This window comes from Natator depressus, chromosome 9 (assembly GCF_965152275.1).
Source record: "Natator depressus isolate rNatDep1 chromosome 9, rNatDep2.hap1, whole genome shotgun sequence".
In the NCBI taxonomy this organism is placed as follows: domain Eukaryota; kingdom Metazoa; phylum Chordata; order Testudines; family Cheloniidae; genus Natator; species Natator depressus.
This window is the reverse complement of record NC_134242.1, coordinates 26,524,885-26,552,540: the sequence shown is the minus strand read 5'-3', so window position 1 is coordinate 26,552,540 and position 27,656 is coordinate 26,524,885. Positions and strand designations below refer to the sequence as shown.

Below are 27,656 nucleotides of genomic sequence, written 5' to 3'. Positions count from 1 at the left end.
ATTATATTCTTCTTGGTTACCTAGTGAAATCAGCAGAGCTTTTTGAAGAAGTTGCATGCTGTTATTATACAAAGATGTGGATCATTCTGCTATTAGTCATACCTGTATTTTTCTTGGTCATGGCCTTGAGTTAAAAAACTCTTCTGGTAAAAATGTTTAAAAGGCTATATAATAGTTCAAGAGACAGATATAGCTTTCACACTTATTTTCAGCATGGTATCAATCTTTGCTGGTTTCCAGTTTCACTTCATATGTATTCATATTCAGCTATGTTTTTGTCGGGCAAGTACTGCCAATCATACAGCAAAGAAAACAAACCTTGAAAAAACTGAAACCACTTATACTGCCTTAGTTCTGTTTACCCTGGTTCTGTTTTCCATTCCTTGCTGTCCTTACCATGCTAGGAGAAATGTGAGATTAGCTTCTATACTCTCTGGTTTAACTAACTAACTAACGACAGCTGTTCCATATAAATTAATCAGAACAGACCAATAAGCAGTTTCAACAGTTGTTTGTATCCTGATTTTTTCCTCTTTAATTTCCTTATAGCAGATATGTTTTAGAGACTTTGTTTGCATACTTCACCAAGGTGAGATAACACTGAATGCATTTGTGTACTGCTTATTTTGAAAACTTCAAAAGTGTTGGAAGCTAATGTGTCATTTAATTCTGTCGATTTTGCTTATCTTAGCTTTATTCACGCTAAATATTTTACAGCTACTGTGACAGACTCATACCAGAAGGATATAAGAGTGTAGTCCTTTTGAGCACTAGGATGTGGGCGAGCGCTAGCCAGAAGGGGACACTGAGCAGAGAGCCCTGGACAGCGCCCACTGCTCCTCGAGGGCATCGAGAGAGCCAGCGGACACTGCCCAGGAGGAACTCTGCCCTGCTGCGTGAACAGATAAAAGAACGAAAGACAGCCCCGCAGTTGCAGGGCCCCCCCTCTGCCAACCTCCTCTCCCTGGTGTTATGGATGGCCACCTTGGCCATGGCTAGGAGGAGGTTGACAAGGCAGTCCTGCAACTTTGTGGGGCCTCGAATCTGGGGTGCATAAATAACCAAGTGCGGGGAAAAGTACAGCCAGAACCTCAATAAGAGGTTCTGGAGGAGCCGGAAGACAGGCTGCAGCCTGATGCACTAAAGGTACGCATGCTCCAGGGTCTCCCTCACACCACAAAAGGGACAGGCTTCAGGGACGGAGGTGAACCATTCCAAGTACATGCCCATGTTCACGGCTCCATGCAGGAGCCGCCAGCTAATATCTCTGATGGGCCGCTGGATTAAGATGGAATATAAACTGGCCCACCGGGGTTTCCCACCCTCCACTGCTGGTAAAAGGTCCTGCCACTTGGTATCAGGGCGGGACACAAGGGTGGGGTTATGGAGAGCATGCAGCACAAGCGCGTATAGATGGTCCCTTGGCGCGGTGTGGAAACGAACTGGCTGCATTGTGCACAGCCGGTACAAGGAAGGGGAGGCCGGAAAGGCTCACAGGGCATGGAAAGATCTGGAGAGCCTGGAGTGAGGGGTGGGTGGGACGCACCCTCTCACAGGACCTGTTCAAGGAAGAACCAAGCCACAGGAGGCAGGGCTGCCTTCACTTTCTGGAGTATGCACCGGGGGGGTCATAAGGGTGGAGAGCCCCATGTGCTGACCAAGCACCTGGGGATCCACCCAACTCCCCAGGTTGTAGTCCAGGAGGTCTCCGATTTTAGTAACTCCTGCCAGGACCAATCTCCGACACACCAAGGGGGACTCCAGCACCTGCACAAGAAGATGGGGATTGTGTAGCAGGGACTCCGCAAGGAGATTTACCCCCTCAGTGGCCACAAAGGACCTGGTCGCTCAAAGCAGCCTCCAGGCCTGGAGGAGGTCCTGGTAGAAGACCGGCAGCTCAGAGAGGTCTTGCAGAAGACTTCTCGGATGGAGAAAAAAGAGCTACCGGTCATATTGGAGCCCTCACAGGCGGCGGAGGAAAGCATGTGTCAATATGCTCCACGTCAAGCCACCTGCACTAGAAAGGAGCCTCTGCAGGGCCTGAAGGTGGAAGACATGGACCTGCGTGCACATACACATCAGGCCCTGTTCTCCCTCCTCCAGGGGGAGATGAAGAACCCCTGCAGAGACCCAGTGCAGTCCCGGCCAAAAAAACTCCTGAACCAGCCTCTGAAGATTGGCCAGGAACACTGGGGGTGGGCACAGGGTGTTGAGTCAGTGCCAGAGGATGGACAGGACCAGTTGGTTAAGCACCAGAGCTCTTCCCCGGAGGGAGAGGCACCAGAGCCGTCTCATCCAGCCCCGCAACTGCCCGGTCACCCTGACCTCTGAACTGGGCCAGTTCTCTGGCAGAGATAGATGCATGGCAGAAAGATAAACGCCAAGGTAGAGCAGTGGACCCGCGCTCCACCGGATGGCCTGAAGCGCGGGTGGGAGGGAGCTTGCCCACCACCCGACCCCGACCGCCAGGCCAAAGCTCTTGACCCTGTTGACCCAGGCAGAGGAGGCCGCCAAATAAACAGCTTGACAGGCCTCCATCCGCACCAGATCATCCAGGTCCTGGACCACAAGGAGCATGTCATTGGCGTACACTGCCAGGACCAGCCTCACTTCCGGCTCACGCAGCACCAACTCTGTCAACCTCTTGCGAAGGAGATGAAGGAAGGGCTCAATGGCCAGAGTGTACAGCTGACCCAACAGCGGGCAGCCTCGATGCACCCCTCGCCCAAAGCTGACAGGTGCTGTCAGGGTCCAGTTGAGCCTGACCAGACACTCCACGGAGGCATACAGCACCTGGAGAAACCCCACAAACCAGGGCCCGAAGCCGAATGCCCACAGAGTGCCCATGAGTCCATCCGGTCTAACACCTTCTCCTGATCCAAGGACAGGAGGGCGAATGACAGACCATCCTTACACCCAAGCTCCAAGAGATCCCAGACAAGATAAAGATTATCGAAGATATTACAGCCTGGGATGGTGTAGGTCTGGTCAGGGTGGACCACGTCCACCAGCACGGACCGCAGCCACAGCGAGATGGCCTTCGCCATGACCTTATAGTCTGTGCTGAGGAGCGAGATGGGATGCCAATTCCAGAGATCGCGGAGGTCCCCCTTCTTCGGCAGCAGGGCAAGCACCACTCGCCTGCATGACAGAGGGAGGACCCTGCTCTCCAAAGACTTGGCCCAGACAGTGGCAAGGTCCAGGCCGAGGATGTCCCAGAACACATGGTAGAACTCCACGGTCAGCCCGTCCATGCCCAGAGATTTATTGGTTGGCATGAGATGGAGGGCTTCCGAGAACTCAGCCAGAGTGAGAGGCAGCTCCAGCCGGTCCCAGTCGCCCGTGCTGACCATCAGGAGTCCGTCCCAAACACTCTGCAGGCATGGGAATTGGTTGGATCCAGGGAGAAAAGGCCAGCATAGAAGGCCCTGGCCCTCTCGCGCATCTCCACCAGATCCGGGAGGGGGGCGCCATCCTCCGCCAAAAGGCAGAGGAAGTGCTTTTTCACCCCACTCCTTCTCCAGGGCATAGAAGAAGTGGGATGTGCAATCCATCTCCCACAGGAGATGGATGCGGGATTGAACGAAGGCACCCCGGGCCCGAAGATTGTCGAGGGCCTGGAACCCCTCTCGCTTCTCCTGGTATGTTCCACAGAGGGGTGGATCCCCGGGGCTGGTGACCATCTGCCTCTCCAGCTCCAATAAGTCCTGCTCTAGCTGCTCTATCACCACATCCCTCCGCCAGCAGGCACCCTGGGTGTGGCTATGGCAGAAGAGCCGGCCGCGCACCTTCCCCACATCCCACCACCGCACACTGAGGGAAAGGTACACCTCTGGTCCCACCAGGCCAGCCAAAATTCCTGGAAGGATGCCCCAAATCCCCCATCCTCCAGTAGGCTGTTATTGAAATGCCAACAGGCCGGCCCCAGCCTCTCTGAAGAAAGAGAGGCTGTCATAGGAACGGGGCCAGCCGGATGCTGGAGAAGTGGGCCTGCGAAAGATGACATTGAGAGAAGTAGATGCGATCCAACTGGGAGTGGCTCAGCCGTTGTTCCTCCACCCGGACAAAAGCGAACGTAGAGTCATCGTCTGGGTGGTGGTCGTGCCAGACATCCACCAGGGAGTGATGGGCCACAATCTCCCTGCGGATGTCTGCGGCATCCGGGCTCGGCTCGATCCCCGTGAGGTCTCATTCCTCGAGGGTGCAGCTGAAATCACCGCTCAGGACCAGGCACTCGCGAAGATCCAAAGAATCAAGGAAGGCAGATGCCTGCCGAAAGAAACATGCTTGCTCTGGGCCAGATGCCGGGGCATAGACATTGACAAGATCCAATGTCAGCCCCTCCACCCAAACCCGGAGGTGCAGCAGGCTACCTGGCATGAGCTCGGTAATCCCCAGCACCTTCGGCTGTAGATGCATGGAGAACAGGGTAGCCACCCCAGCCTGATGGGCTGAAAGGTGACTAAAGTAGACCCTGTCCCCCCACTCCAGCTGCCTTCAGCAGCTGAGTCCGTGTGGGTCTCCTGCAGGAAAATAACTGAGTACCCCCCCCCCGAAAGAAGGAGAGCACCTGGCACCTGCGGAGACCTAGCCTACAGCCCCAGATGTTTGAAGTGGCAAAGATGGATGGCAACATAAGGAGGGCTGGGGATGATCCTCGCGGACAGGAGTGCTAGCGGTCCCCATTGGGCCCTGCAGAAAAAAGTGACCAACCCCAAAAGCCATCAGGGTGTCACGGAAGCCGAGGGCCCACTGGTAAGCCGCAGCGTCCCGCTTCCCAGTCCCTTTGCCCTCCCCATAATGGCCCTCATTGGTTTGGAGAACAAGATGGAAATCGCCCCAGCGCTGAAGAACAAGATGCACTCTGTTCGTGGAGCCACGAGCATCCTCCAGGAAACAGCGCATCTTTTTCCTCCATGAGGCAGGGACTGGGGTCACAGACCCTGGGGCGTCACCCAAATGGACCCCCCTGCCAGCCCCGTGGCCTTTCGAGATGGACAATCAGGGTTCAGATCCCAGCCACAGAGCCCGTCCCTCCGGTGCCGCGCCACTCAACTCAGTACTTGGCCCTAGGGCCAATGGCGGAGGGAGAACTGCAGCCCCGGATGGGCCAGGAGAGGGAAAAACAAAAAACGCCTCCCGGGGGTCCTCATAAAAAGAAAGTGAGGCAACCCCGGGGGCAGCAGCAACAGGAGGAGGGAGGGAATAAAGGGTAGGGACAGGCTCAGGGGCTGCAACGGGGTCGGGACAGGACACAAATCTAGGACAGGAGTAGGGTCAGGGCAGGGAACATGGACAAAATCAGGGGCCCGAGTGGCAGAGCCACCGGGACACGGTGCCTCTCGACCTGGCACGGTGGGCAAAGGGACAGCAAGGGATTGGGGCGCCCCCACAGCGCCAGGATCAGATGCCCCACTAAACAAGGCACCTACAATTACAGCACAGGAAGGGGGCAGGGACTGCAGCCCCACCTCACAGGGCAGGGCTCAGAGCCCAGCTGCTTGGCATCAGCCATCACCTCACTGGTCATGGCAGCGTCAGCCAGATTACCATCTGCAGCCAGGCAGATGGTCAGGTCCCGTGGCATTGCAGAGGCCAAAATGGGGGCAACCGCCTGAGGCGGGGGGAAAGGGGCGACAGATGGCAAGCACCCTGACTGAGGCCCTCTAACTGGGGGGCATCCACCCCCTCGGTCGTTGGGGTCAAGCCCAGGGCCTCGATCTCATCAAAAATAGTCAAAGTCCCCACCTGCCTCTATGGGGTCCGCCTCGACAGCAGCCAGGGCAGTAGCCACTTCGGCGCCTACAGGGGGCACAGATGGCAAAGTGGCAGCAGGGACCCCCTCCAAGATCCCCTCAGGGAGGGACTCGATGGGAGAGGTGGCACTACTCGCCTCCGCAGCTGCAGTGACCTCGCCTGACTCGAAATGATGAACAGCAGCAGGGGAGCCAACGGAAAGCCCAGCACCAGCAACCCCCCTCATAGTCTTATGGGGTCCCTTCCCCCTCGCCAATGAGAGGTGGGTGCTGGGTCCACATCCCCTGCTTATGGCGCCTCCCTCACATGAGCTCAGAGGTCTCTAAAGAGCGGGGCTGGCCAGCCGGGTCAGAGCCTGGGAGCGAGGGCAATGACGGGAGGGTAACGGAAGACGAGGGCAGGACAACAGGGAAAGGGACAGACTCCCCCTGAGGCAAGCCCCACTCGATTTCAGCAACTGCCTTGCCACCCTCTCCTCCACAGGCCCCGGTCTACTACCCACCACAGCAGCAGGGCCCGCACGCTCATCTGGGCACGCTGGGGGGGGGCCTCCCCCAAGATGAGTTGACAGTGGTCACGGATGGAGGAGGGGCAACCCCAGGGACTGGGTGATCAGGGCTGCCGGTGATGGTGGAGCCGATGCCCTTCCAGGTATCGGGAGTCCCAGATGCCTCCAAGCTGGGCCAGGGGGCAGTCCCTCCGGACGTGCCCCGCCGCCTGGCAGAGAAAGCACTGGGCCTCCCTTGAGGCGTAGTAAACCCAGTACTGGGCCCCTCAATGTGGCACCAGAAAGGACCCCTCCAGAGCCTTCCCATCACGTGCCACAGGCGGCACTTGAACCTGCACCTGCCAGCGGAACAAAAAAATGTGGCGGAGGGTGGGGTCCTTACACCCCAATGGTAGGGGGCTAAGGATAGACGGGGCTTCCCCAGGGTGGAGAGGACCGGCAAAAGGGCGGCATTGGGGAGGAAGGGAGGAACAGAGGAGACCACCACCCGTACACTGAGGTCCTCCAAAGGCTCAAGGGGGACACGAACGCTCCCCACCGCCAAGCCCCTCTCCACCGCCTCCTGGGCGGCGGCCTCCAACGCCAGGAAGAACACCACCTTCCCAAACAGCTTAGAGGCTGCCACCACGGCTGTGGGCCCCACCACCTGCGCCATCGCCCGCACGTAGGTTTCTACGTGGGGTGAGGCCGACACCAGGAGGCAACGCACCCCATGCTCCCTGGTGAGGGTGGGAAAGGGGCCCCGGCCACTAGGAATGGTATTCTGGGAGGCGGCTGGAGCAGACGGCGAGGCGTCGAGCATTGGGGTCGCAGCCACCTGGGCGTACGCCCTGGTGTCCAAGGGAGCAGCACCCCCAGGGATGGTGAAGGGAGCAACAGATAAGGGAGAAGGGGGGGCTGCGGCCATTGATGGGGCCGCAGCGGGAGAGGGATCCACCGCCACAGGAGGCTTCGCCTTCCGGGTGGGGCCCTTGCCCTTTTTCATCCCTCGGCCCTCCCACCGGCCCAGGGAGAGGTTTTGGAAGTGGAGGTGGCAGAGGTCGCGGCAGCAGCAACAGAGTCTTGGGAGTCCCAATCCGTGCCCGCTGTCGCCAGTGCCTCAGTGGCAGTGCTGACGGGTAACACAGCAGCGGCAGTCAAGGCAGCCATCGCTGGGAAGGGCATGGGGAGGAAGATTGAAGGGGAGCTGCGCGGGCGGCCAGCAAAGTCCCACCCCCCGAATCACCCACCACAGAAAGGGAGGGAGTGGGACAGCCACTGGGGCAGGTAAAGGGGGAATGGAGGGTAGGAAAGAGCAAGGGTGAGGGGGGGACGGTTACCACACCCCACCCACTAGGCTGAGAGCGGGGGAGCCAACAGAAAAGGACAGAGAGAAACAAAGAACACAACTCCCAGCACAAGATGAAAAAAACCCTGGCTTCCCCGGCTGCACTAAGGAAAGGAAGGGAAGGGAAAAGTAAGACATTGTGGGGGAGTGTGCAACAGTGAAGGGATTAACGGGGGGGAAAGAAAGGGGGGGGAATCTCAAGCTCCAACTGCGGAACGTGGGCATGCAGGCAATGAGGGCAGACCGGGGGCGGGGGGGAGGGGGGCGAGAAGCAAAGGGTTGGAATGAAGGGGACAGTCACATCAGGTATGCCTCAGGCATGGAGCAAAAAACCAGCGTGGGCTCAAAAGCAACCAAACCAAAGGGGGAGAAGCAGGGCCAGCAACCACACCTGTACTGCAGGACAAGGGCAGGGCAAACAAAACCAACTAAGGACCAAAAAAACAGAGCAGGGCAAAACAGAGCAAACAGGGTGGCTAGAAGGGTGTGGGCAGGGCAGGCAGCAAAGGGGAAGGGGACAACCAGCTGCAAGAACAGGGCAGCGCGCAAGGCAGATGGGAAGGGAGCCTATTGGCCAAATGCAGCAGGGGAGGGAGGACAAAGCCAAGGAAAGAGAAAGGAAACACGCACCCATGGGTGCCCGAACAACAAGTGCCTGCTAGCTGCCGCTACTGTCTCAGGATGGATAGAAAGGCAGAGCAAACTGCTGGGCTGGGGAGTGAAGAATAGAGCCAGAAGGTAGGTGGAAAGGGGCGGCCTAGGGGGAGGGCTCCATGCCACTCCCCCAGGTCCCTACAGCAAAGGCACCTACCACCACAGAAGCGAAGATGTTACAAACCCCTTCCACAGAACAAGGCCTCCTCCACTCCCTCCTCAGCTCCAGCAGCAACGACAAACTCTCTAGCGGCAGTAGCAGGGGCAGCAGTAACCCAGCCAGACAAGGCCCCCAAAATGATAGAAATAGTGGGGCCTTGCACTACCCTCTGAGGGTTACACCAGCAGGGTCCTCCCCACAGCAGCAGCTAGGGGGGCAACTAGCCAGCAAAACAACCTCAAAAGAGTAGAAGACAGGTATATCAGTCTCAGAATGAGCCCGTCCTTATTCCCTGGATAGCCAAACAAAGGCTACTCCAGATATCAAGGTACCTGACACCAATTAACCAGTTAAGGTCATTAGGCTAATGCTGGCACCTGACCCCAATTAACTGGCAAAGGGCCAGTTAAGACCATTAGGCTAATGGAGACAGCTGGAACCAATCAAGGTCTCACTCATACTGCTTAAAAGCTCTCCTCCGCGGGGTGGGGAAACTGAGGTGAAAGGAGCTGGAGGAGAAGAAGAAGAAGAAGAAGAAGAAGAAGAAGAAGAAGAAGAAGAAGAAGAAGAAGAAGAAGAAGAAGAAGAAGAAGAAGAAGAAGAAGAAGAAGAAGAAGAAGAAGAAGAAGAAGAAGAAGAAGAAGTAGTAGTAGTAGTAGTAGTAGTAGTAGTAGTAGTATTGCTGAATTCTGAAGTAAGAGTAAAGCTTGGAAAAGGGGACCACAGGGGAAGTGGCCCAGGGAATCAAAGCAGCCTCAGTGGTGAAGGGAAAGCCACCAATAGCTGCCACCATTAGGGTCCCTGGGCTGGAACCCAGAGTAGAGGGTAGGCCTGGGTTCTCTCCCCTCCCCCCACTACAGAGATCCACTGGAGAAGGGAAGCAGGACTTGGTCCAGGCAGGAGGCTGAACTGGGCCTACTGAGCTCTATGGAGCAACAGAGACTGTGGGGTTATTCCCCCCCCCCCCGTTCCTATCTCCCATACTGGCTGGTGATGAAAGTAACTCAATAGGCTGTGACTCTTGCCACTACACTGAGAAAGGGAGGTCACATTGGGGCTTTAATGAGTTCCTGAGGCCACTGAATCCGCCCAGAAGTGTGGGACCCACCAATACAGGCTCAGAACTTTGTCACACTGTCTACATAATAGCAATTTCACTATATGACTTCATTCTCTTTAAACTCATGTTTTAAAGATGAGGCATGCAAACACTGGTTTAAATTCAAGAATGCTGAACATGTAGATGTCAATAACTTTTCTTCTCTGTGTGTTTTCTCTTTCTCCCTGGTGTACTTTGCATTCGTAATAAAAATATTTCCAAACAAAGTTGACAAATAGTAAAGTGAGCTACTAAAATCTCCAAAGGAACATAAATTTGCTGTGATGAAACTGATGCAAATCTAAGCAATAGTTCAGTTTTCCCTTGGTGATTCCTACCAGGGTTCATATGTTAAGTTTTGTTCCATATCATGTGTTCATGCCAGGGATCTTGTTTACAGTACCAGTGCCTTTTCTTCAGATTATAAGCTACTAAAGGTAGGGGCTGACTTAAACTTTATCTTGTACAGCACTGAGTTTGCTGTTGCTGCATGTAAGCCAGGGACAGATATGCCAGCTGGGGATGGTAAAATGAAGGCCCAAAATACAGTTCAGAAGTGCCTTTCCTCAGGTTTGTCTTTAACACAAAGAAGATTCAAAAACAAGAACACAGACCAGAACACTTGGGCTCAGATCCGTAATGGTATTTAGGCACTTAACTTCCGTTGATTTCACTGGGAGTCAGATGCTTAAATACCTGTGAGGATATGGGCTTTGGTAACAAATAGCAGAGGCCTTTCCAGCTGTCAGCATGCTGGGAGGGGAGAGGACACAGCCTTCACCCTAAGTAGCCTCCACTGCAGCAGTTTCCCCTTTGCTTTTTACAGCAGCAGTATCCAGATCCCCCATGTGACAGGAAGAGGACCTGGACTCTCCCTCTAAACCCTTACATGCTGGGGCTAAGAAGCACCGTTATAGCTTGACACAGTGAATATTGAATAAGGGTATGTCTACACTATGAAATTAGGTCGAATTTATAGAAGTCGGTTTTGTAGAAAGTGGTTTGATACAGTTGATTGTGTGTGTCCCCACACAAGTGCTCTAAGTGCATGTAGTCGGCGGAGTGCGTCCACAGTACCGAGACAATCGTCGACTTCTGGAGCGTTGCACTGTGGGTGGCTATCCCACAGTTCCCGCTGTCTCCGCCGCCCATTTGAATTCTGGGTAGAAATCCCAGTGCCTGATGGGGCTAAAACATTGTCGCGGGTGGTTCTGGGTACATATCATCAGGCCCCCGTTCCCTCCCTCCCTCCCTCCGTGAAAGGAAGGGCAGACAATCGTTTTGCGCCTTTTTTCTTGAGTTACCTGTGCTGACGCCATACCACGGCAAGCATGGAGCCCGCTCAGCTAACTGTCTCCGTATGTCTCCTGGGTGCTGGCAGACGCGGTACTGTATTGCTACACAGCAGCAGTTAATTGCCTTTTGGCAGCAGACAGTGCAGTATGACTGGTAGCTGTCATCGACGTAGTCCTGGGTGCTCTTTTAATCGGGTGCCTGGGCAAACATGGGAGTGACTCAGCCAGGTCATTTCTCTTGTTTCGTCTCGTGGCGATTCAGTCCTACCGGCAGTGCACTGTCTTTTAACCTCCAGCCAGCAGAAGTTGATGGCTAGTCGTCATACTGCACCGTCTTCTGCCGAGCACCCAGGAGATGATGATGGCTAGCGGTTGTACTGCACAGTCTGCTGCCAGCAAGATGTATAAAGATAGATGAAGTGGCTCAAAACAAGAAATAGACCAGATTTGTTTTGTATTCATTTTCTCCTCCCTCCCTCCTTCCCTCTGTGAAATCAACGGCCTGCTAAACCCAGTTTTGAGTTCTATCCTTGAGGTTTTGAGTTCTATCCTTGAGAGGGCCATTCAGTTTCTCGCAAAGCAACCCCCCTTGTTGCTTTTAATTCCCTGTAAGCCAACCCTGTAAGCCATGTCGTCAGTCGCCCCTCCCTCCATCAGGGCAACGGCAGACAATCATTCTGCTCCTTTTTTCTGTGCAGACGCCATACCACGGCAAGCATGGCACCCGCTCAGATCACTTTGGCAATTAGGAGCACATTAAACACCACACGCATTATCCAGCAGCATATGCAGCACCAGAACCTGGCAAAGTGATACCGGGCGAGTAGGCGACGTCAGCACAGTGATGTGAGTGATGAGGACCTGGACACAGACTTCTCTCAAAGCAGGGGCCCTGGCAATGTGGGCATCATGGTGCTAATGGGGCAGGTTCATGTCATGGAACGCCGATTCTGGGTTCCGGAAACAAGCACAGACTGGTGGGACCGCATAGTGTTGCAGGTCTGGGATGATTCCCAGTGGTCGCGAAAATTTCGCATGCGTAAGGGCACTTTCATGGAACTGTGTGACTTGCTTTCCCCTGCCCTGAGGCGCAAGAATACCAAGATGAGAGCAGCCCTCACAGTTGAGAAGCGAGTGGCAATAGCCCTGTGGAAGCTTGCAACGCCAGACAGCTACCGGTCAGTCGGGAATCAATTTGGAGTGGGCAAATCTACTGTGGGGGCTGCTGTGATGCAAGTAGCCAACACAATCAAAGATCTGCTGATATCAAGGGTAGTGACCCTGGGAAATGTGCAGGTCATAGTGGATGGCTTTGCTGCAATGGGATTCCCTAACTGTGGTGGGGCCATAGACGGAATCCATATCCCTATCTTGGCACCGGAGCACCAAGCCGGCGAGTACATAAACCGCAAGGGGTACTTTTCAGTAGTGCTGCAAGCTCTGGTGGATCACAAGGGACGTTTCACCAACATCAACATGGGATGGCCGGGAAAGGTACATGACGCTCGCATCTTCAGGAACTCTGGTCTGTTTCAAAAGCTGCAAGAAGGGACTTTCTTCCCAGACCAGAAAATAACCGTTGGGGACGTTGAAATGCCTATATGTATCCTTGGTGACCCAGCCTACCCCTTAATGCCATTGCTCATGAAGCCGTACACAGGCAGCCTGGACAGTAGTCAGGAGCTGTTCAACTACAGGCTGAGCAAGTGCAGAATGGACTTTTGAATGTAGAATGTATAAGGTAGAATGTGCATTTGGACATTTAAAAGCGCTCTGGCACAGTTTACTGACTCGTTTAGACCTCAGCGAAACCAATATTCCCACTGTTATTACTGCTTGCTGTGCGCTCCACAATATCTGTGAGAGTAAGGGGGAGATGTTTATGGCGGGGTGGGAGGTTGAGGCAAATCGCCTGGCCGCTGATTACGCACAGCCAGACACCAGGGCGGTTAGAAGAGCACAGGAGGGCGCAGTGCGCATCAGAGAAGCTTTTAAAACCAATTTCATGACTGGCCAGGCTACGGTGTGAAAGTTCTGTTTGTTTCTCCATGATGAAACCCCCCGCCCCTTGGTTCACTCTACTTCCCTGTAAGCTAACCACCCTCCCCTCCTCCCTTCGATCACCGCTTGCAGAGGCAATAAAGTCATTGTTGCTTCACATTCATGCATTCTTTATTCATTCATCACACAAATAGGGGGATAACTAGCAAGGTAGCCCAGGAGGGGTGGTGGAGGAGAGAAGCACCAGGAGGGGTCGTGGAGGAGGGAAGGACAAGGCCACACAGCACTTGAAAAGTTTAAAACTTTAAAACATATTGAATGCCAACCTTCTGTTGCTTGGGCAATCCTCTGGGGTGGAGTGGCCGGGTGGCCGGAGGCCCCCCCACTGCGTTCTTGGGCATCTGGGTGAGGAGGCTATGGAACTTGGGGAGGAGGCCGGTTGGTTACACAGGGGCTGTAGCGGCGGTCTGTGCTCCTGCTGCCTTTCCTGCAGCCCAACCATATGCTGGAGCATATTGGTTTTATCCTCCAGCAGCCTCAGCATTGAATCCTGTCTCCTCTCATCACGCTGCCGCCACCTTTCAGCTTCAGCCCTCTCTTCAGCCCACCACTTACTCTCTTCAGCCTACCACCTCTCTCCTCCCGGTCATTTTGTGCTTTCCTGCACTCTGACATTGTCTGCCTCCACGCAGTCGTCTGTGCTATGTCAGTGTGGGAGGACAGCATGAGCTCAGAGAACATTTCATCACAAGTGTGGTTTTTTCGCGTTCTAATCTTCACTAGCCTCTGGGAAGGAGAAGATCCTGTGATCATTGAAACACATGCAGCTGGTGAAGAAAAAAAAAAGACGCAGTGGTGTTTAAAAAGACACATTTTCTAGAACAATGGCTACACTCTTTCACGGTAAACCTTGCTGTTAACATTACATACACAGCACATGTGCTTTCGTTCCAAGGTCGCATTTTGCCTCCCCCCAGCACGTGGCTAGCCCCTCACCGCCCTCCCCCCATGGCTAACAGCGGGGAACATTTCTGTTCAGCTACAGGCAAACAGCCCAGCAGGAAGGGGCACCTCTGCATGTCCCCTTAAGAAAAGCACCCTATTTCAACCAGGTGACCATGAATGATATCACTCTCCTGAGGATAACACAGAGAGATAAAGAACGGATGTTGCTTGAACGCCAGCAAACATACACTGCAATGCTTTGTTCTACAATGATTCCGAGTACATACTACTGGCCTGGTGTGGTAAAGTGTCCTACCATGGTGGGTGGAATAAGGCTGCCCTCCCCAGAAACCTTTTGCAAAGGCTTTGGGAGTACATCCAGGAGAGCCGCAAATGCCAGGGCAAATTAATCTTTAAACATGCTTGCTTTTAAACCATGTATAGTATTTTAAAAGGTACGCTCACCAGAGGTCCCTTCTCCACCTGGCGGGTCCGGGAGGCAGCCTTGGGTGGGTTCGGGGGGGACTGCCTCCAGGTCCAGGGTGAGAAACAGTTCCTGGCTGTCAGGAAAACCGGTTTCTCCTCTTGCTTGCTGTGAGCTATCTACAACTTCATCATCATCATCTTCCTCATCCCCAAAACCTGCTTCTGTGTTGCCTCCATCTCCATTGAAGGAGTCAAACAACACGGCTGGGGTAGTGGTGGCTGAACCCCCTAAAATGGCATGCAGCTCATCATAGAAGCGGCATGTTTGGGGCTCTGACCCGGAGCGGCCGTTTGCCTCTCTGGTTTTCTGGTAGGCTTGCCTCAGCTTCTTAAGTTTCACACGGCATTGCTTCAGGTCCCTGTTATGGCCTCTGTCCTTCATGCCCTGGGAGATTTTGACAAATGTTTTGGCATTTCGAAAACTGGAACGGAGTTCTGATAGCACGGATTCCTCTCCCCGTACAGCGATCAGATCCCGTACCTCCCGTTTGGTTCATGCTGGAGCTCTTTTGTGATTCTGGGACTCCATCAAGGTCACCTCTGCTGATGAGCTCTGGCCAGCGTGGCAAGCTGCAGGTGACCATGCAAACAGGAAATTGAAATTCGAAAGTTTGTGGGCCTTTTCCTGTCTTCCTGGCCAGTGCATCTGAGTTGAGAGTGCTGTCCAGAGCAGTCACAATAGAGCACTCTGGGATAGCTCCCGGAGGCCAATACCGTCTAATTGCGTCCACAGTACCCCAAATTCGACCTGGCAAGGCTGATTTAAGCGCTAATCCACTTGTCAGAGGTGGATTAAGGAAATCAATTTTAAGAGCCCTTTAAGTCAAAAAAAAGGGCTTCATCATGTGGACGAGTGCAGGTTTACATCGATTTAACGCTGCTAAATTTGACCTAAACTCCTAGTGTAGACCAGGGCTAAATAGTGTTGTAAACAGTATTTGTAGGACTTGTTAATTTCCACTGACTTTAAATCTCTTTCTATTTAGTAGTCCCTAACTGCCAACAGGTATGGTATGTATAGCGTGGAGCACCTTCCATTATGTGAGTCTGCTCATGATCCCATAGCCTTTACAACGGTGGGACAATTTTTATGAATAAAAGTTGCAGGATCATGCCCTTACACACAGCATAGTAAGGCCCTGCTCCTACAAACAATTCTGCATGTATTATTTTTTCCTGCCCTAAGTATAGGGGAAAAGAGAAGTAACTGTTGACAGGCATCTCTTTTGATGGTGACCTCATTAAATATAGGCCCAAGAATGGTGGGATTGAAGGAAAGGAAAGAGAGGCTTTGTTTGTTTTTTCCTGAGTGAAAAAAATTGCAATGAGACAGATTTTGAGTGTTTTTTAAGGTGATAAATTCAAGACTTTTCATGGTAGGGGAGAGAGGAAACAAATTTCACTAGTGCTAGTTCTGTCCAGGCTGATTGATGGGCTGCAAGGCCCATTTCTGCATGGCATTTGGGCCTTTCTGATGATGAAAACCTTGAAAAGAAATCTCTTATCCTACAAGGAAGCCTGTGCCATTAATGCTGCCTGCACTTTGTGAGACTGAGACCTATTTTCAATTCCAGGCAATGCCCTTTGGCTTCTCCCCTATTCCTTATTTGTTTACCAGTCTGATGATATCTGTGATGGCCAGTCCATGTTAGGAAGCTTATAGGAGACTTGTTGTTAATCTAATCATGTGAGATAGTATCTGTACTTATTGACTAGATGTTTCAACCACTTTAGTCCCTCAGCTTCTTCAGTTATTTTCAGAGGAACTCTTACTGCTCTCTCACGATCTGTCCTCCCTCTGGGAGATCTGTCAAACACTTCGGTTCCAGTCTAATTGTCTAAGGAAAGAATTCACAATTTTTATTTCTGATGGGGTGTCATAAATATAAAGGGAAGGGTAAACACCTTTAAAATCCCTCCTGGCCAGAGGAAAAACCCTTTCACCTGTAAAGGGTTAAGAAGCTAGGATAACCTCGCTGGCACCTGACCAAAATGACCAGTGAGGAGACAAGATACTTTCAAAAGCTGGGGGGAGGGAGAAACCAAGTCTCTCTCTCTGTCTGTGTGATGCTTTTGCCGGGGACAGAACAGGAATGGAGTCTTAGAATTTAGTAAGTAATCTAGCTAGATATGCGTTAGATTCTGATTCCTTTAAATGGCTGAGAAAATAAGCTGTGCTGAATGGAATGGATATTCCTGTTTGTGTCTTTTTGTAACTTAAGGTTTTGCCTAGAGGGATTCTCTATGTTTTGAATCTAATTACCCTGTAAGGTATTACCATCCTGATTTTACAGAAGTGATTCTTTTTACTTTTTCTTCTATTAAAATTCTTCTTTTAAGAAACTGAATGCTTTTTCATTGTTCTTAAGATTCAAGGGTTTGGGTCTGTGGTCACCTATGCAAATTGGTGAGGATTTTTATCAAACCTTCCCCAGGAAAGGGGGTGTAATGTTTGGGAGGATTTTGGGGGGAAAGATGTTTCCAAACAGACTCTTTCCTAGTAATATACCGGTTAGACGTTTGGTGGTGGCAGCGAAAGTCCAAGGGCAAAAGGTAAAATAGTTTGTACCTTGAGGAAGTTTTAACCTAAGCTGATAAAAGTAAGCTCAGGAGGTTTCATGCAGGTCCTCACATCTGTACCCTAGAGTTCAGAGTGGGGAAGGAACCTTGACAGATGGGAATTCCTCAAATGTTTCCCTGTATGAAAGTGACCAGATGTGGAAAGTATTCCATGGGGGTGCTGTACTACACCCATTTTCCTGACTGTCAGTGGAATTGCCAGAATCAGAAACCAAATTACCTTCTGTACCCTTAAGGGAGCTCAGGTAAGCCTTTAATTCAAGGCAAATGGCTGTCCAAGAAAGCTTATGGGAACAACGTCCTAAAGTAGAAAATAGTTAAGAAGGAAGCTTTCTCTCTTGTCTCAAGATTCCCTCTGGATTTAGCTGTCATTCAGGTGACAAGCAACAATAGGACCTTTGTGACATATTGGCACTTCCAGGCAAGAACAAGAAAAAGGAATACAAATTGAAAATCCTGAATGAAGCAAAGGAAATTCTCTTGCTCCTGGAGCAAGAGAAGTTTGGTTGATTATTTTTCACATTTACAGTCAGGACTGTCTTTAAGTATACACAGCATATGTGGCTGCATAGGGCACCTGAAAATTTGGGGCACTACCAGGACCATAGGCACTGACTTCTCATCTTGCTGGAGAGTGGTGCTCGACCTTCCCTTCCACTCTAGGCTCTGCCCGCACTCCACCCCTTCCCCCAGGCCCCACCCTGCCTCTTTCTTGTCTCCCCTGGGCATGCCCCATCCCCACTCCACCCTGCTCCCCTCTGGAGCTTGAAAGCCGCGAATCAGCTGTTTGCAGTGCTCCTGAAGTGCTGGGAAGGAGTGGGAGGAGTTGGTAAGAGCAGGGCTGCCAGTGTGAAAGAGGCACTGGGGGAGGGGTCAGAAGGGGGAGGTTGGCCTTAGACTAAAGAAAAGCAATGAGAAACTGATGCCCATTTTTCTTCCAAGGTATCATCAGATCTGCATTCTTTATCAATAAGGTTGTCCTGAAAGAGCAGTTTTCTCTTTTCCCTTGTTTTTTGTTGTTTTCCCTCTATTCTGCCTTGGTCTGCCTAGGTAATAGCTACATAAGGATCACATTTTGGACTCTTTCGCTGGACTTAGCCATAGATGCATTTTGAACAGACTGCTACCTTCATCAGAAAACACCCTTAGTGTGAATTTTCTGAGGGGATCATGACACAGCTGAAAAACATTGAATAAAATAGTTGGCGCTACGTCAATGCCTCCTGAAGTGTGGGATGGTGTTTCTTCTGTACCTCTATACTTCCACCCTCCTCTCCTTGCAGATATTATATTATTTTTCTCACTATCTACTCTATACTTAACTCGCCCATCACAGCCTGGCTATAGTTTTCAAGGTGAGCTGCCAAAAATTAATTATGGACAAACATTCACATGCACCTCCAGCTGTGGCCCATAATTTTCTTTACACTGAGTGTTTGCTCAAGTCTCTCACATTTAAGGCTGCACCTGATATCTTTAATATTAAAAACAGGATACAAAGATATGGTATACGAAACGTGTAGGACCACATCCTTCCCTTAATTACAAATACCTTTAGTATTGCATGTGTATAGGTGAATGAATGATATGGGTGGTAATCTTCTGATACTGTACAGTATCTGACATCTTTCTTGATTGTGGCTGCCATCCTGTCCAACAAATGCACAGTAACATCCACATTTATTCACTAGCAGGCAAAGTATTAAAACCACTACTTCTCTCAGCTCGGTAAACAAGGCTGTCATCATAACCAGGGAAAATATACAGTGATAAAGCAGAGACAAAGATTTAGAGCCCAATCCTGTCATCCTTGACTTTCACTTTGAGTAGATGACAGGTTTGGGTGAAGAGCATATCACCTCTAAAAACAAATTTAGAAAAGTTTATCAAAAATGTCTCCTACAAAGAGCAAGAATTCTTTCATTGAACTGACATTGAGTGAGTATTGTCACTAAATGCGCCGTGAACATGACTGCTCTTTTGTTTGCTTCATTTGCATTAACCACAAGGAAGGTTGTAGATAGTGAAGATAAAAAGGAAATATTTCTTCACACAATGCACAGTCAAACTGTGGAATGCCTTGCCAGAGGATGTTGCAAAGCCCAAGACCATAAGAGGGTTCAAAAAAGAACTCGATAAATTCATGGAGGATAAGTCTATCAATGGCTATTTAGCCAGGATGGGCAGGAATGGTGTCCCTAGCCTCTGTTTGCCAGAAGCTTGGAATCAGCAACAGGGGATGGATCACCTGATGATTACCTGTTCTGTTCATTCCCTCCGGGGTAATTGGCACTGGCCACTGTCGGAAGACAGGGTACTGGGTTAGGTGGACATTTGGTCTGACCCAGTAGGGCCGTTCTTATGAGTTTGGATTCACCAAGTGCAAGTTGTTTTGTGATGATGCAAGTGTCTGGGGTCTCCTGAACAATTGGTGTCCTCCCAGTACTACTCTCTCCGTTAGCATTGTTCATGTATGAACACTTACTCTGGGGCACATTCTTCTATCCAGTTTTCTCTGATGTTGGATGTGGTTGTAACATTCCCATTTCTTCATAATACTTTCCTCTTCCTAATAACATCCCTTTTAATCTTTCCTGGGTTTAAGCTAGCTTTCTTTCCAGTTTTCATCAGACAATTGAGCAGTAGCCTTTTCTTTGTTGGAAGAGAAAGAGATTTAGAGCTGGAATCATTGTCCTGCTAATGACACCATAGTCTCAATAATCTTACATGAGTAGGATGTGTGCTTGAACTGAACTCCATGGGGTTCTGTAGGTGAGCATCTTCACATGAGGAAGAACTTTCCCTAGTACTTTCAGGGACCCACTTGAAGTTACAGGGACAAACTGTAAAGAAGAGAGGTGTGGTGCATTTTCTGTAGAGCCAGTGAGGCTGTCAAAAACTCTGTTGATTTTTCTCTGCAGAGAAGGATGAGAGGACATGCCAAGGCCACTGGTGAGGATATCACACACTACTCTCTGGTTTTAGAATGCATGCTTCTTGAGTCATGGACCTATTATTTGTTTTGACACAGTACATGTAGTGGAGTGTCATGTACACTAATAATGCTATCCAAATATTAGATACCATCAGTCTAAGAAATACTGCAATGAATATCCTGTTTATGTCGCAATCTGATTTTGATCATTTAAAGTTTAGCCTTAGTTACAAGCAATCAGTGCTCTGTAACTGTACATATGTTACTGAACTGTGGGAATTTATTGCACAAATGTTCTGAAAGTTCTACAGTATTTCCTGAGGGGCAATCAGAATTATTTTCTTGATCTCATACTGCCCTCCCCATCTCAATAAATAAATTTTGGGCCACTGTGGAGTATTATTGATTTAAGGCCAGTCAGTAATTCTTGGGAGGCTGCCATTAGCTGGGCAAAAAAAGTAATTCTTCTTTGTTTACATGAAATTCAGACCTAATGAACTTCTTCACAAAAACATCCAGTTTAAAAATAAATAATTGTGAACCTGGACCTGCAACCTTCATGTAAAATATAATCTGAAATTAATGGTACTTTTTTGGTGGGAGACAGGTCTATAGGTCTTATAGTCAAACTTATTTTTAAACATACCAAAAAAAAAAGTTTACTGTTAGTTTTCAGTGACAGTTGATCTTTACCTAACCAAGTTTGGCTATTCCTGATTCACTATACAGGGCCAAAAGTTTGAGTGGTGCCAACCTGACCTGTAAAACTATTGATCTACTTTAATCTGCCTTAATTTTTGTGCACACTGTCTATCATGACCAAATTTTTGCACATGCAAAAACATTCAAACTTTTGCTTGCAAACGGAATTTGTGTGAAAATAAAATTAAAGGAGTGCAACAAACCAATATGCATATGAAAATCAAGCTTGAAGATAAATAGCTGAGGGTTTTTTTCATGTGAAACATTTAGTCATGTAAATCAGCATATGTGGATATCTCGGAGTGAAAAATGAGCCTGCATATTTTGAAACTGAGGGGTAAATTATTCACTGGTATAAATTAGCTCAAGTATATTAACTTCAGTGATGCTGTGCCAGGCTACAGCAGCAGAGTATTTATCCCTGGTTCAGAAAATACATCCAACACTGTTCTACAACACTGGAGTGCAAAATAAAAAGCTTTGGAAGTATTAAAATGTTTTCTGCTCTAATAGTGTAAATTGTAATAACTAAGACAAATATTTAATATGGGGGACTAGTTGGTCATTAGTGCTAGGATTATATTCGTCTGTGTGTTGCATTTATTTTTAACTGTCAACTTGATGAATGTTTCCTTGATCCTTAGAAAACTGAAATTAATCTGGCAATAAAACATACTATGGTTTAAACTTTCCTTCCATCTAAGGATCTCAAAGAACATTACGAACATTAGTGAATTAATTCACATAACACCTTCAGGAAGTAGGAAAGAGTCATTCTGCTTATTTTGATGGGGAAACTGAGGCACGGAGGTGGGTTGATTTACCCACGGTCAGTGAATGAATGAGAGAAATGTCGTCATAACCCAGATCTCCTGACTCCTAGTCCTGCGATTCAGCCACAAGGCCACACATATCCTCCTGCTGTGAATATTTCATTAGTATTAGGAAATAGTAGTAGTTTTAAACATCTGTTTACTGAATTCAAAATCTTTTTAAAAGATGCTTTCAGCATTCTCCAGCCATTTAAAAATAAATATGATAAGTAAGCACACCAGAAAATTTCTGGCTACTTACGGCAGCGCACGTAGTCAGGTTTGAATAGGTCTCTGCAAAGAAGAATTATTTCATTAGTTTTCTAGTTGACTCAGAATAAGTTTTGCAATACTTTCCACTTCAGTGAAACTTCCCACACAGCAAGCTTGGACAATTTGCCCTGTACTCTTGAATAATTAACCACCTTTGCATGATATGCAAAATAAGCTGAGACAACTGTGCTCAGTTGCACTCTAGTAAACCAAAAGCTTTCATCCGGTCATGAGTGAAGGAGTGTCTACTAAGACAGTACTCATTCCACAAAATGGTAAGTTGTAATCTTTAGTGAGTTAGACTTTCATATTAAACTGTTACAGTGTTGTACTCTTTAAAGCTTATGACAAAATGTTGAAATTTTGTCCCTTCATTAACAAAATTTAAAGATGTGGCAAACCATATAAAAACAACTAAATGAAGAGTGCACCGCATTCTGCCTTTGTGTTACCTGTACCCTGAATATTGCTCTGAAGGTGATCAGTGAGTCTGTTTACAGGATGTACATGGAACAATGGGGCTTTCAATATTTTACCTTTTTTTTTTCATTCAAAATGTGAATGCTTATGTAGTATGTAGTGATCTGGTTGCTTAAACTTTTTTATTTTTAAACAAAAGGTTTGAGTTTGTTCCTAATTGTTTGAATTGTAATGGCTAGCTAAAAGCAGTATCCAGGGTTGCTTTAATCAAAGTCAATAACTTGCAGTGATTCTATCAATACTTTTTATAAGAATCTATTAGTACATGATATCTGTGTATACATTTTTGTTTCATATAACTACTTTCTCTCATAACTTTAAAATAAGTTTTGTTTGTTTTTCTTGCTGCAATAGAGTATCTTGCTATCAGCTACCCATATAATTCAGTGATGGATTTTATATAGTTTAGACAATATAAACAATAAATATACAAAACATTTAAAATAGGAATGTCAGAGAAAGAGCATGTAACTATCTTACGGACCATGTGTATAGATTTTGAGACAATGTAATTTCCCTTCTTAGGAAGTGTTAATTGAGACTTCATTGAACTTAAATTGTAATCTAATTTCTATTTTTCTTATATTTCATTTTCCCTCCATATGTTGTCAGTGATGTGCTGCCAATATTTTAATAATGGGCTCCTCCAAAAATTCCCTCCTTAGCCTGTAATAAGCCCCACAAACCAGGTGTGTGTGTTTTTTGACATGCAGGGAGGGAAGAGTGAAAAACTAGAGAATCTGTTAATGTACTTCCCCATTTAAATAGAAAGAATTTCTCATAACTGTAACCTATGAAGAGGGCAAAACTGCTTGGCAAACAAACTTTCACTAGGTACACTAGTAGAAATGTTTATACTTGTTCCTGAAAAATATATGGAGTACATTGAAGATACAGCACAATAGTCAACTTGTGTCATTTGGGGAATATAGAAGCATCCTTCCCCCAGATTTGTCCCACCCCCCCACCCCAAAAGTTGATACTGGGTGCAATCTACTGCATTTAAAGGCAAAGCAATGTTTTTGAGCCCAAGGGCTAATTTGCATTTTGTTGGGGAGAGGTGGGTGAACTGCTTCAGAGACTTAGTATCCCAGTCCTCTCTGGAATTTTAACAAGGGCTCTTTAGCCCATTGTGATATATTTTATTCTGAAATCTAAAAGGAGAATAATAAACAGTTTTAAATAACCAAATAGAAGGTGAAATAAACTGTGGATGTTATTCTCAATTAACCTGGGTAATCTGCCTTTTTAGAGTTATTTATATTATCAGGGAATTAAAATTGTAAACGTAATTATTTATAGATAGGCCTACACTAAAAAGGGATGCTGAACAATGTATTTTCACAACTTTGCAAAGTGAGTGAATAAGCAAAATTGTGTGCTTATATTCCCTTAATAAAGCATTTTCCTTAGCATGCAGCAATCGAATAGTTACATGTTGGCTAAAATACAGAAAACATACTACGCTGAAAGTTCTCCAGGACAGGGACTGTCTCGCAACTTCACCGCACTTGCCAGAATGGGACTCTGGGCACTCTGTCATACAAATAATTACAAAACGCCATACAGAGAGCTGAATAGGTCTCTGGGGTTTACTTGTAAAATGTTTGCTACAAAAATTGTGAACTGATGAAAGTTTACAGATTACACCACTGAAATTTCACTAATTTTATTCTGAACTTGAATTTAGCTAATGTCTTTTCATTGACTTCAGTGGGATTTGGATCTGGCCCTGACTCTGCCAACATTTGTGAACTTTGGATTTAATCTGTTGAGCACTGGCTTGTATTGTGAAAAATAGACAAATAATGTTATGGTCTATGAAACTGCAAGTCCCGAGATCTCCATTTCTTCAATATTGCCTCTGAATTCCTGAGACACACACATGTAAACTGCAGTACACGCTGTAGCTACCTTATTTCTTCTATAAGACTGTTTCCATGTAATTCTGACAAACAAGATTATCATTAGTTTATTACTGTGAATATATAAATAGCAAATATTCCTATTGGTTAACAAACAAGTTTGTTGCTTTTTTTTTTTAAACCACCATGACTAATAGAAACTTCTTCAGAGCATAGTTATACCAATTGCTCAATCCTGTACTACTACTTCATTCCTTACTTGGGCAAAGGTCCCATTGGAAATTATGGGATTTCTGTCTTAGTAAGCAGTGAGTAAAATGTGGGAGTAAAGCTCCACAGACACAAAGGCAGATGATTTCCAAAAAATGCTGTTGTGAGACAGATTTTACTTATTTGTATTTTTTCTCTTCCCCCTCCGATCGCACTCCCTCCAGCCCAGTGCTGTGTAAGTATAACATAATGCTTTTAGTTTACACTTGTAGCGTAATGGACACTAAGAATCAGAATCATCTTTGTGCTCTGTCTTCTGGGAGACTCTCAGGAAAATAAATGTTGTCATACAAAATCCCAAAGTCCTTACTCAATTTCCTATTGAGGAAGAATTCTCTCTGGATTTCATCTGTATGTTTTTATCATTGTGTTTTTACATCTCTTTGATACCAAGACCTTAAACTTTTTTGTTTTCAAGTGTTTATAAGACACATTTTTTGCAGAACTGGAAATATTCATTGTGATATCAAAAAATAAAATAGCACCGTAATTGTCATTGTATTCTTATTATTGATTTTACTTTTTTAACTTCCCAGGCTGTGAATAAGACAGGTGACTGCCTGGAGATGGATAACACCCTGCAAAAGTATTACCTTTCTACCATGTATACCATTGAGTTCATTTTTGGCATCATCGGAAACAGCATTGTTGTCTTTGGCTACATATTCTGCCTGAAAGTTTGGAAAAGTGGCAATATTTACTTATTTAACTTATCATTATCAGACTTTGTATTTCTATGCACACTTCCAATGTTGGTGACAAGCTACTCCAAAGGAAAATGGATATATGCTAACATTTTGTGCAAAAGCAACAGGTTCATGCTGCATGTAAACCTATACACAAGCATCCTTTTCCTTACTTTTATCAGCATTGATCGTTATATGCTCATTCAATATCCTTTCAGAGAACATTTTCTACAGAAGAGGAAGATAGCTGTTGTTTTCTCTGTTGCCATATGGATCCTTGTTATACTTGAACTGGTGCCAATAATCACCTTCATAGAATCTAAAAATACTTCCAGTGGTAACCAATGTACAGATTATGCAAGTTCTGAAAATCCAAAAGAAAACCTGGTCTACAGCATGTGCCTGACTCTTCTGGGGTTTGTAATACCTCTGTGTGTTATGTGCTTCTTTTACATGAAGATGGTTATCTTTCTTAAGAAACGTAGAGAGCAGCTCACAGCTGCTCAGCCCCTTGAGAAACCTCTGTCTTTAGTCATCATAGCACTGGTTTTCTTTTCACTACTCTATACTCCATATCACATAATGCGCAATGTAAGGATTGCCTCCCAAATGGAATCCTGGAAGTTATCCATGTGTACGCAGAACATTATCAAGACCATTTATATTATCACAAGGCCTATTGCATTTTTAAATAGTGTAATTAACCCTGTCTTTTATTTCCTAATGGGTGATCACTTCAGGGAGATGCTGATGACTAAAGTAAGACAACTCTTAAAAAGGTTTACACCCACAGCAAATGAAGCGATGACAAGGCACTCGGACACAGGAACACCCTGAGGAATAAAGGACCCTGGTTTATGGAACAGCTTTTACTGCTGTATATTGAGGCTTTATGTAGCGAGCTTCATTTAGGGTTGGTTAGTACATACAAAATGAAGCCATTACTAAGCAACTGCATAATAGACCTTATCTTACTATCTTTATTCAGGCAAAACTCTCACTGGCTTCAATAGCTGGTTATATTAATAAGGGTCACTGGACTGGACTGGACTGGACTAAGTATTGCTATATGATAGAAGAATATAATATTTATGCACTTGTCTGTTTTTAACTTAATGGAAATCCAATGTCTTGATGGTGTCTGTCAGAGGGCAGAGAAAATATATGCAGTGGTGTTGTAGCTGTGTCGGTCCCAGGACTTTAGTGACTAGCCTTTCAGCTGGCCTGGCAGACATATTCCACATACTGACCGAGGGCTGACCTTACGCACCTGTGACGTGTAGCGGAACTAGACCCTGCACCCAACATTCACCCCATGGCCCTCTCTTTGTTCTTGTTTCACACTGTTTCTGGGTGGCTACAGACCATTCACCTTTAACAGTAAGTGGCTGAGCCACTTTCAATTCTTGGTTGAAGTGTGGGGGGAGTGGTGCATCCCAGGATGGGCTCAATAGTTTTATAATAAATTATCATATGTGTGGGTGTTTGGTATTTGTTGAATAACTAAAAAATGGTGAACCTTGCTTTTGGAGCCCAGGTATTATTGGATACCTGGCTTGGGCTAGAGAAGTCCAAATCTCAAGCCAGACTTCACTTTAATGCACTCCACAGGATGATGAAGTACTGTACATAAAAAGATGGTTCCTATTGGGAACCAAACGACCTGGTTTAGGATATGGCATCTCGCTGTTGATAGTTGTGGACCCATAAAGCACTGGGGCTCTAAGAGTTGTTATGATAGACGAGTTAAATCCTTATTGTAGTATTCCTCGGGTGACGCTCCAGTAAGTAAGAATGTCAAGGTATGGCCCAAAGTTTGTTTTATTTTGTCATCTGATATAGTTTGTGTATTTTTAAAATTTGTTTCCTACCTGCCTGATAATAAAACATGCAGCATGTAAAGTTCAAAAACCTGTTTTGCTTTTAATATGTACGTTCCCACAGCTTCATGACTTCTGCATTTCTCAGTACACAGTACAATCCTGTAAACTGAATAACTCAGCATGAAAATTGAAATGTATTGAATATGAACTACATTTGGACAATATTGTCTGAGATCTCTGCCTTTGTCTCCTATTTGACACATTTGAATATTTCAGACCAGACTTTCAATGGGTGTAAATGTTAATTTACACCAGCACAGGATCTCACCCTCAATGCCCTGTTAAGTATCAGAGCAGCAAATTGCCCAACCATCTACCCTGTAGATTGAACTGAGCTATTTGGTTTGAAATTCAGCAGGACCATGAAACTATTTTCACCCATCCTCCATCAGCATCTCCCATAGAGTGTAATTTGGGGGAGAAAGGGTGGCTTTTGATCTCTGAGCAAAAACTCCATGCTTTATTCATTCACATGGTGTTCTTAAACAAGTTTCTTCTGCAGAAAAGTTACAAAGTAAATTTCATCTAACAATTTCAATTTACTTAGAAGCATGAATTAAGCCTTGCAATAAGCCTGCGAGGTAAATAATCATTTCTGTTTATAGATAACCCATTTTACTAGCTGCCACAAAAAACACACTCTGAGAATCTGCGGTAGACAGGTAAAGAGAAGAGGAAAGTCTGGTAAGAAGGAAATTTTTTCACAATTGTTATCTGCAAAGCAGACTGTGGGAAAAATAACTTGAAGACTGTACAGTCCTCATTCATAGCAAACTCTAGCTGAAGTTGATGCTCCCTTGCAGGTGAGATAGTAATCTGCATTCCACTTTAGTCTGCTAATGTCGTAGCTTTTTCAATATCATCAAAAGAAAATTGGCTTCTACAGCCGAATGAGACCAATAACAAGGAGCATAGCTATTTGAGATGGAATCTAATCC

At 47.1% G+C, this 27,656-nt stretch overlaps 1 protein-coding gene across 1 annotated transcript; it reads left to right on the top strand.

The window, feature by feature from the left end:
- The first annotated feature begins 21,777 nt into the window (after positions 1 to 21,777).
- SUCNR1 (succinate receptor 1) lies at positions 21,778 to 26,705 on the top strand. Its single transcript, XM_074962944.1, has 2 exons — positions 21,778 to 21,809; positions 24,686 to 26,705. Exons 1-2 carry the CDS (start codon positions 21,807 to 21,809, stop codon positions 25,670 to 25,672), a joined length of 990 nt encoding a protein of 329 aa, XP_074819045.1. The 5' UTR covers positions 21,778 to 21,806; the 3' UTR covers positions 25,673 to 26,705.
- Positions 26,706 to 27,656: the final 951 nt, after the last annotated feature.